At 59.9% G+C, this 10,532-nt stretch overlaps 1 protein-coding gene across 1 annotated transcript; it reads right to left on the bottom strand.

Moving 5' to 3' along the window:
- Positions 1 to 1,392: 1,392 nt before the first annotated feature.
- On the bottom strand, positions 1,393 to 6,927 carry REN (renin). The gene is made up of 9 exons (XM_041470527.1): positions 6,827 to 6,927; positions 6,233 to 6,389; positions 6,010 to 6,133; positions 5,649 to 5,767; positions 4,824 to 4,832; positions 3,919 to 4,025; positions 2,630 to 2,774; positions 2,456 to 2,554; positions 1,393 to 1,554 (listed from the first exon to the last, which is right to left on the bottom strand). Exons 1-9 carry the CDS (start codon positions 6,925 to 6,927, stop codon positions 1,393 to 1,395), a joined length of 1,023 nt encoding a protein of 340 aa, XP_041326461.1.
- Positions 6,928 to 10,532: the final 3,605 nt, after the last annotated feature.

The raw sequence follows: 10,532 nt of genomic DNA, 5'->3' as shown, positions 1-10,532 counted from the left end.
CCCAGGAGGGACAAACATCCGCCCCAGGCATATCCTCTCTGCTCTGCGGCTGCCGGGGCAGGGCAGGGATGAGGATCCGGGCGGGGAGGGGTGGATAAAGGGCTGGGAGCTTAGGGGGAGGTGCTGGAAGGGTCACGCAGCAGCCACTGGCTCCCCTTCCCAAATATCCCTGCAGCTGAGAGGGAATTTGGCAGCTCTGGGAATTTGTCAGCGCTGGAATTGTCAGCTCTGGGAATTTGTCAGCGCTGGAATTGTCAGCTCTGGGGTTCCTGAGTGCTGGAATTGTCACATGTGGAGTTCCTGAGCACTGGAATTGTCACCTCTGGGGTTCCTGAGTGCTGGGAATTGCTCAGCTCTGCAGCTCTGAGGGTGAGGAGCTCCTGCCAGCGGCTGCTCCTCCACGGTGAGATCCTGATTCGCTCCAGGCCCTGCCCCAGGAGCAGCTTTCCCACTCCCAGCCACCTGAACTGGTCAAACTGGAGGCCAGCCCGCGTTCCCCTGGCATGGGGATCCAGGGCTGGAACTGGGCAAGTCCCCCCAGCTGGGAGCACTGCCCTGTCCCTCCCTCCAGGCCAGCTGGCACAGGGGGCACCTCCAGGGGCATCCCCACACCCAGGGCAGAGAAAAACCTCTGCTTTTTCCTGAAAACAGACCCTGGGGCAGGAGCCACCGTCCTGTGTGACACAGACCCGCTGGCACTGTCCCCTCCCTGGGTGCCACAGCAGATCTGAGGCACAGCCGTGTCCCTGTCCCCAGGGGGACACTCAGGGTGGCCCTGTTCCCAAGGGGACACCAGGGCTCCTGGCACCATCCCAGCTGCAGGAAGAGCTTTGCAGAGCCCTCGATTTGCCTGCCGGAGCTGGGGAGGGCGTTGCACCCTTATGGGGTGGAATGAAGAGGTGGCTCCTGGCACAGGGACATTTGTGGCCCAGTTCCCTAAATAAAGGTGTCTGACCCTCCCCTCTGCAAGACCAACCATCCACTCATCCTCCTGGTGCTTGAAATTGTTTAATATCAAACTCACGAAGAGGGGCAGGGCTGACACCGGCCAAAACTCTCCTTAAACACCGATTATTGCCCCCAATTTAGGAACAACACGAACAGTCCCAGAGCGCCCCTCAGCCGCACCAGCAGCAAATCCCCGTGCGCTGCTCCTGCCATCCATCGCACATCGCCCTAAAACCCCCCGGAAGGGCCGCTCCGATCCCGCTGGGATGGCCAGCCCCGCTCCAGGCTCGGCTCCCGGGGAGCAGCGCGGGGGTTTGGGAAGCTTCGGAGAGGAGGAGGCGGCAGAGCTGCAAGGGAGCTGCTGTTCTCTCGCTGCTTCCCGGGGCTGCTGCAGCCTCCGGGCTGGTTCTCCGCGCCCAGCCCGGCCCCCGCGGCCCCCGGCCCTCAGCGGGCGGTGGCGAAGCCGATGCGGTTGTGGCGCCGGTCGAATTTGGTGTAGTAGTGACCGATGAAGGTGGCGCCCAGGATCCAGAGGGGACCGGCCGGAGGGGGGATGTCCAGCCCGGAGAAAGCCACCACGCACACGTCCTCGCCGTACTGCGATTGCTGCGACAAGGAGACCCGCGGGGTGATGGAGGGGACAGGGGCAGGGTCCCGGTGTCACCGTGCCCCCCATCCACAACCCCCGCTTGGCCACGGCGTTCCTTCCTCGGGGATCGTGGAATATCCTGAACCAGGATCCCCGAACCAGCTCCTTCCCCGGCGCAGCCGGCCCCAAAATCCCCACCCTGTGCCTGGGGGTGAGCTCCCTGCCGTCCTTTGGGTTCGGCAAAGCCCCGCAGAGGTGCTGGGCGCTGTGGGGAGGATCCCACCGTGGGACAGAGCCCCGAGCAGGAGCAGCAGCGGCAAAAGCAGCGCGAGGAGCCCTGAAGGTTTGGTCAGGATGGGATGGTCCCGTGCCGAGGGCCGGGCAGCAGCTCCGGCGTAGAACAGAACCACAGCAGGGCTCACACGGAGCGGGTGGCCCTTGGCACAGGAATTCCTTCCCGTGGGAATCGCAGGTGAGCTGGAGCCGGGAAGCAGCAGCAGCCTCAGCCTCCTGCTGGTGGGTCCCTGCTGCCCGGGAGGAGCTCGCTATCCCAAATTCCCCAGATTTAGGTTTGAGGTAGGCTGGGCTCTGTCCTGGGTGAATAAGCAGCTCCTCAGGGTGTGGACAGACAAACAATGGTGATCTGCAGCTCCGCTCGTGCTGAGCACAGGGAAATGTGGATTTGCCCACCGTGAACTCCTGGTGAGCACTTCCTGCTGTCCCAGGGTGAAAAACCTGTCCTGATATTCAAATCCCAGCAAAAACCATCCTTGGCTGACCCCAAATCCCCCCCAAACCACCCAAGGATGCAGGGACAGCTCGCCCTGGCTCGGGTGGGCACCTCCACCCAAGAGAAGGGTTCAGGACAAACAAGGAGCGTCATTTTGGGGCCGATTGTGGCTGGTTTTGGTCACTCACCCGCAGCACGTAGGCCGGGCCGCTGAGGCCGTACACCTTCCCTCCCAGGTGGAAGGAGATGTTGGGCAGCTGAGGCACCTGCTCGCAGTCCACCACGTACTGCAGGGGAGGGGACAGCGCTGGGACAGGGCCGGGCAGCCAGGGGGACACGCGGAGGGGCGGGCTGTCACTCACCTCGCCTTCGGCCGCCTCGGTGGCCCCGATGGCTTTCATGAGCACGGACACGGGGCCGGCGGGGCCGGTGATGTAGGAGGCGCCCGTGTCCACGGCAACCGAGCAGCCTTCCCTGCAGAACAGGGTCTCGGCCCCTACGGACACCCTGGAGCGGGAGGGGTGGCCCTGAGTGTCCCCTGGTGACACCCAGGGTGCTCCTGGGAATGTCACTTCCGGCACAAATGTCCCCTGGTGTCACCCTGGGAGTGACTCATCCAACCCAAATGTCCCTGGTGACACCAAGAGTGCTCCTGGGAGTGACACATCCAATCCAAATGTCCCTGGTGCTCCTGGGAGTGACATATCCAACCCAAATCTCCCCTGGTGACACCAAGGGTGCTCCTGGGAGGGAAATGTCCATCCTGACTGTCCCCTAGTGACACCAAGGGTGCTCCCGGGAGTGTCACATCCCACCCAAATGTCCTCTGGTGACACCCTGGGAGTGTCACATCCATCCTGAGTGTTCCCTGGTGACACCAGGAATGCCACATCCATCCCAAATCTCCTGTGGTGACACCAAAGGTGCTCCTGGGAGGGAAAAGTCCATCCTGAGTGTCCCCTGGTGTCACCAAGGGTGCTCCCAGGAGTGTCACTTCCATCCTAAGTGTTCCCTGGTGGTACCAGGAATGTCACATCCATCCCAAATGTCCCCTGGTGACACCAAGGGTGCTCCCAGGAGTGACATGTCCATCCCATATCTCCCATGGTGACACCCTGGGAGTGTCACACCCATCCTGAGTGTCCCCTGGTGACTCCAGGAATGTCACATCCCTCCCCAGCCAGGCACGTGCTGCTCCCAGCTTTTCCAGTGTGGGATCTGAGCTCCATCATTTGCAGGCTGATTTTTTTGGGTGGTTTGTTTTTGGTTTTTTTTTTTGGCGAAACAAAGCGGGATTGTTTCAGCTCCTCCCGCAGGACTGACGGGGGTTAAACTCTTCCAACTGCAGCTCCCGAGTGGAATCTCAGCCCACGGTGCCACCCCCTCTGCATTCCCAGCTGCTCCTGGCTCCTTGCTGAGCCTGCAGGAGCTGGAGGAGCCCACCCCGCTCCTCTCCAGACGGGGAAAAGACCCCTGAAATCCCTGAAATTCCCGAACTCCCGGAAATCCCACCCTCACAGAGCCGCTGGATGCAGCTCCGGCCCTGCCGGCGCTGGGCTAATACTGGATTCGATGATCCCAAGGGCTTTTCCCACATAATCATCCCGGGATTTGGGGTTCCCGGGCCGTGCGGGGCTGGCCCCGCGCTCACCCCTTCATGCGGATCTGCCAGAAGCCGCTCCTGCTCACGTTCAGGTAGTGGAAGTCGCCGGTGTAATGGGCTGGGTCGCTGCCGCCCAGGATGATTTCCCCGCCGGCCTTCGGGGGAGAATTCCTGTGCCAAACACAGCGGGAAGGATTCCCCTTTTCCCAAAAATCCCGGCCCTGAGGGAGCGATTCCCCTTTTCCCAAAATTCCCAGCCCGACAGGAGCATTTCCCCTTTCCCCAAAAATCCCAGCCAGGCAGGGATGAATTCCCCCTTTCCCAAAAATCCCAGCCAGGCAGGGATGAATTCCCCCTTTCCCAAAAATCCCACCCAGCCAGGGATCGATTTCCCTTTCCCCAAAAATCCCAGCCCAGAGAGAGTGATTCCCCTTTTCCCAAAAATCCCAACCCAGAGAGAGTGATTCCCTTTTCCCAAAAATCTCATCCCAGCAAGGAGCAATTCCTCTTTCCCAAAAATCCCAGCCCTGCGGGAACAATTCCCCTTTTTCCCAAAAATCCCAGCCCTGAGAGAGTGATTCCCCTTTCCCCAAAAATCCCAGCCCAGAGAGAGTGATTCCCCTTTTCCCAAAAATCCCAGCCTGGAGATAATGATTCCCCTTTTCCCAAAAATCCCAGCCAGGCAGGGAGCAATTCCCCTCTTCCCAAAAATCCCAGCCAGGCAGGGATCGATTCCCCTTTTCCCAAAATTCCCACAGCCTTGAGGCTCTGCTGGCCCTGTCAGCAGCAGGGACAGCAAGGTGACACATGCTGCAGGTGGCTGTGGTGGCCCCTGAGGGGGGACAGAACCCGGGCAGGACATCCTGGGGCTGGCAGAGGGACCAGGGACACTGGGGACATGGGGGGCTGGCAGCGGGTGGCCTCAAGGGCGCTCATGCTTTGGGTCTTCTTACTTGGAAGCGCTGCAAGGAGAGGGATGATCCGTGAGACACCCAGGGGCCCAGGGGACACAGGTGGCACCCGGAGACCCCAGAGACCTGGGGGATCTTCCATTTCATATCTGCCCATCTCCTCCAGGATCCTCCATTCCATCCCTCCCATCTCCTCCAGGATCCTCCATTCCTTCCCATCCCATCTCCTCCAGGATCCTCCATTTCTTCCCATCCCAGCTTCTCCAGGATTCTCCATTCCTTCCCATCCCATCTCCTTCAGGATCCTCCATTCCTTCCCATCCCCATCTCCTCCAGGATCCTCCATTCCTTCCCATCCCAGCTTCTCCAGGATTCTCCATTCCTTCCCATCCCAGCTTCTCCAGGATCCTCCATTCCTTCCCATCCCAGTTTCTCCAGGATCCTCCATCTTCTTCCCACTCTCCCAGTCCAGCTTCTCCAGGATTCTCCATCCCATTTCACCCCATCTCCTCCAGGATCCGTGTGGAATTTGGGGGTTCTGTGGGTTCCAGTGTGTGGAATTTGGGGGTTCCGTGGGTTTTGGGGATTCTGTAGGTTCCAGGTGTGTTGATTTTGGGCATTCTGTGGGTTCCAGTGTGTGAATTTTGGGGATTTGGTGGGTTCCAGGTGTGTGGAATTTGGGGATTCTGTGGGTTTTAGGGGTGTGGAATTTGGGGTTCTGTGTGTTCCAGGTGTGTGGAATTTGAGGATTTTGTGGGTTTTAGGTGTGTGGAAGTTGGAGATTCTGTGGATCCCAGATGTGTGGAATTTGGGGGCTCTGTGGATCCCAGGTGTGGATTTGGGGGCTCTGTGGCTTCCAGTGCTCACCATGACGATGTCCTGGCTGAGGATGCCTTTGACGCTGCCGGTGCCGTAGCGGATGGCGAAGCCGGTGCCGTTGGCGATGTACGTGCGCGACTTGGAGGAGTCGTAGCGGCTGTGGGACACTGGGGACAGGGAGAAGGACATCCCAAAGGGACACAGAGCATCTCTGTCCCCCCAAAACCCCTGAGGGGCAGGTAATGGACCCACCCCACCTCAATGCCAGAGGTCTGGATACCAACAGAGAGACCTCCCCATGAAAAAATCATCAAAAACGAGACCACCCCCAGCCCCCTCTGAGCAGCCCTGGGGGTCGCTGAGGTTTTGGGGGGTCACCCCCAGCCCCGGCCGTGCCCCCCCAACTCACCACAGGCGCTGTAGAGTGGGGAGCACTTGTAGGATGGCACCCACAGGTTGGCCGAGCCCGTGTCAAAGACCACCTTGAAGGTCTGTGCGGGGGTCCCGATGCTGATCTCGCCGAAATATTGGGTCTGGGGGGGGCACGGGGAGCCCCCCTGAGCTCACACCGAGCCCAGCTGCGGGACATCGCGGTGACAAACCCCCCCACCCCCGGGCAGGGCCACACTCACATCCAGGTAGTTGGTGAGCAGGGTGGGGGCTGTCCCGTTGCGGGGACCGTCCCCTCCTCCGCGGGTGGCCCGGCGCAGCTCCGGGAACACCTCCCGCACCTTCACCCCCATCTCCTGCAGCGTCTGGCGGATGGAGGGCATCCTCCGCAGGGCGATCCTGGAGGGCAGGGCAGAGCTGGGGGGCACCGGGGGATCCCCCCCAGCCCCCCGGCAGCTTCCAGCGGCATTCCCGGCCTCGGGAGCTCCAGCCCGGTGGCTCTAGATGGCAGCAGCTCCACGCCGCTCCCCCGGTGGGTCCCGCTCCCAGCGCAGGGTGGGGACCCCCAGCTGGGTTGGGGACAGCCGCAGACCCCGAGGCCGGCCCCAAACTCGGTTATTTGGGATTCGGGGTGCTCCCAAATGGTTTAAGTTAGGAAAGACCCCCGCGCTCGTGGAGTCCCACCGTGAGCAGGCGGTGCTCGAGGAAGAGGAGTGAGGAAGAGCAGAGAGAAGGAGGAGGAAGGGGGTGAAGCAGCAAAGCCCCTCACCCTCCTCGCCAGACCCCGGGAATGAAAGGGGGAACAGCCCCATGAGGGCCACACGAGCTCCGGCTACCTCTGCAAAGCCTGGGCTGGCGAGGGGACAAAAGTGGCGCCCCAGGTGACAGCCAGGAGCAGCAGGCAGCGCTGCAGCCTCCTGCTGGGTGCCACCGCCATCGTGTCCCCGCTGTCCCCTCCCGGCCGGAGGCTCCGTCCCGTCCCCTCCCGGAGGGGAGGAAGCTTTTATAGCCCGGGATCCTCCATCCCTGCGGGATTCTCCTCCCCTGGTAGGGGCAGGGCTGGGAATGGCATGGAGGGCACTGGGCAGGCTGGGAATGGCATGGAGGGCACTGGGAGAGCTGGGAATGGCATGGATCAAACTGGGCAGGCGGGAATGGCATGGAGGGCACTGGGCAGGCTGGGAATGGCATGGATCAAACTGGACAGGGTGGGAATGGCATGGAGGGCAACGGCAATGCCATGGATAGGACTGGGCAGACTGGGAATGGCATGGATGGCACTGAGCAGGACTGGAAATGCCATGGATCAAACTGGGCAGGGTGGGAATGGCATGGATGGCACTGGGAATGGCGTGGATGGAACTGGGCAAACTGAGAATGGTATGGATGGCACTGGGCAGGCTGGGAATGCCATGGATAGTGCCATCAGACTGGCTAATGCTCAGCAGGGTGGGAATGGCATGGAGAACATCAGGCAGGTGGCTGGGATAGTCCCCAAGGGGGGTGGCAGGGCCAGGATGCCCCCCGTGCCCCATAGGAATGTGCCAAGGGGAGCTGTGGATATCTGGGAGATGGATCCCACATTCCTTGGGGTTAATTGCTCCCAAATTCCTCCACTGAATCCCCACAGCAAATCCCTGCTGGTGCCACCTGGGAGAGCTGCTGGGTGGTGGCACAGGTCTGGGTGACATCCCAGCCAAGATGTCCCCAAACTGCAGCTGCAGATGGGATTTTCCCCAAGGGAATGGGAATGGCAAAGGGCACTCAGCCCTGTTGGCCATGGAGACACCGAGTGAGGACCCCCCAGCCCCCTCTGCCCTTTGGGGGATGCTCTGGGTGACCCCCCAGCCCCAGCTCTGTTAAACCAGGCCTGGAGCTCGGAGCAGGGAACGCCCAAACTCATCCCAGCTGCTCCATGTGGGGTCAGATCCTGGTGTTTGGGATGGGAGATGGAGCTCAAAACCCTCGGGAGCTTCCAGCTGCACCCCTGGCCCCCCTCCAGGCTGCTGTGCCCCCCTGGCAGTGCCCAGCCCAGGGTGGGGCGTGCTGCATCAGCCCCGTGGCTCCCAGGGTCTACTGACCTCGGGAATCTCGGTGGGAAATTACTCCAAAGGCAATAAAAATGTTCTTGGATGAACCCTGAGGACACATCCCCTCCCACCCCAACACCACAATTCCCTTCCCGTTTATGGGATTTGCTCATGGATGAACCCTGAGGACACAACCCCCCACCCCAGCCCCACAATCCCCCTCCTCTTTATGGGATTTGTACTTGGATGAACCCCGAGGACACATCCCCCCACCCCAGCCTCACAATACCCCTCCCGTTTATAGGATTTGTTCATGGATGAGCCCCGAGGACACATCCCCCCACCTCAACCCCACAGTCCCCCTCCCATTTATGGGATTTGCTCAGGGCGCTGCTCTCACCCCATTCCACCCCACAAACTCCAAACAACTCTCCCCCAAAACCGGAGTTTCACCGCCTCATTCCCTGCGGGATTTTGGCTGCCAGGGCACTGCTGACCCCGGCAGGCCCCAGGGCTCAGCCCCACGGGGCTCTGCCCCATCCCTGACGTCTTTTCCCACGCAGGACCCGTGTCCCTGCGTCACTCCGGGGAGCCTCGTGGCCGGCGCAGGTTGCGGGCAGGGAGCGGGGTCAGGAGCTGCAGCGACGTGAGAGCGCCTGGCAGGGAGCCCGCGGCCGTAAATCCCTGCCCGGGCATCCCGCGGGCTCTGCCAAGCTCCGTTCCCCACAGGAAAAGCTGCGGGTGCAGCAGGACTTCAAAGAAAAAGGGGTTCTCATTCGTGGGGATCTGAATTTCCAGCCCCTTCTGATCCAGGGCAGCCACGTCTGTAGGATTCCTGAGGATTTGGGGTGTTCTGGACATGGCTTTGTCCCGGCAGGCGCAGCTGGAGCCCTCTCCTGTGGGGGATCCAGGGTGGGATGAGCTGGGAAGGGCAGTGGGATGGGGGAACAGAGGGGCACGACCCTTCCCTGCCACTGGGGTGGCCCCAAAACCCCCTTGGATGGGAAATGGAAGGAAAACGGAAAAGAGACTTCCCCAAATCCATCAGAGAGCCAAGGGCTGCTGCTCTGGGGTGGCCACTGGGGTGGATGTCCAGCCCCAGGGCTCTGGGATGTGCCCAGCATGGGACACTTTCCCAGTGCTGGGAAAACACCCCCAAGGAATTTCCCAGTTCCCTCTGCTGTGATGGAAAAAGCTCAAAAAAAAAAAAAAAAAAAAACTGGAAAAGTGGTTTTGGGGGGGCTCAGAGGGACAAGGACATGGGAGGGAAGGGGACAGGGACATCAGGCAGCTCTGGGTTGGCACTGGATTCATTCCCAGCCCTTCAGATCCGCAGGGAAGATCCTGAACTCTTCCCATGCGGCCCCAAAACATCCCTTAAGTGGAATTTCAAGCACAGGAGGTTCCAGGGAAAGGCAGGAATCCCTCACTGGATCCATGTGGGGAACCTTGCTCCAAAATCCTGGGGTTTTACCCAATTACAGATCACATCAGGAGCAGCTCCTCTGGAAATAGCAGGGAATTTTCCTGTTATTTTCCTGCCTGTTTTTCAGGGAGAATGGAAGGAAAACATTTCCCAGAGAGGAAAAATCACCTTCCCCATGGATAAATTCCTTCCTTTCTCCTGCCAGGCTGTGTGGGTGCTTTCCTTAAAATAAAATCCAAATTTTTTAGCTCTTCCTGCTCCAAACAAAATCATTTGGAAGTTTGGCCGAACAGCTTTGATTTCCTGGGGGATTTTTTTGGAGCAGCACTGAAAAAGAGGTGAATTTCTGCTCTTCCCTGGCATTTTCCACACTTTTCTAATCCAGGATTTTGCTACTGGTGAAAGTACACGAGGCTCATGAGGATCCTCATTCCGAAAAGCTCCGGGGTAAAAACAATTTTTGGGAAGGGCTTAGAGGAGGCTCTGGATGGCACCAGGGGAATTTGGGGATTGACGTCAGGGCAAACCCAGAGCTGGTGCTTGAAACCAAAACCCTGCCAGAGAGAGGATTTACAGAGCTGGGGGGAAAAACATTCCCGGGAAAATCCTTCCCGAGAGGAGCTCTGGCTGAGGGAGCTCCCAGCCCTGCCCTGAGGATCTTCCCAGCCTGGAAAAGCTGCGGGAGATGGGAACGTCTCTGGGAGGTTGGGTTTGGGGGTCACAGGCACGGCAGGGATGGGTTTGTGGGTTGGAGAGATGGGGATGGGATGGGATGGGATGGGATGGGATGGGATGGAATGAGAGGAAGGAAAATAGTGGAGGATCCTGGAGGAGATGGGGAGGGAGGGAGATGGGGGATCCTGGATGAGATGGGGAAGAATGGAGGATCCTGGAGGAGATGGGGTGGGAGGGAATAGAGGATCCTGGAGGAGATGGGGAGAGATGGAATGGAGGAAGTGTCTGGGTGGGGTTTGGAGTGACCTGGGGTAAGGGAAGGTGTCCCGTGGCAGGTAGTGGGATGAGATAGGTGTTAAGATCCCTAAAAACCCAAATCATTCCATAATTCCTGGATCCCTCAATGCCATC

This window comes from Pyrgilauda ruficollis, unplaced genomic scaffold (genome assembly GCF_017590135.1).
Source record: "Pyrgilauda ruficollis isolate IOZ18807 unplaced genomic scaffold, ASM1759013v1 scaffold247, whole genome shotgun sequence".
NCBI classification, from domain to species: domain Eukaryota; kingdom Metazoa; phylum Chordata; class Aves; order Passeriformes; family Passeridae; genus Pyrgilauda; species Pyrgilauda ruficollis.
Note: the sequence above shows the minus strand (reverse complement) of the source record. Positions and strands in the feature narration are given on the sequence as shown.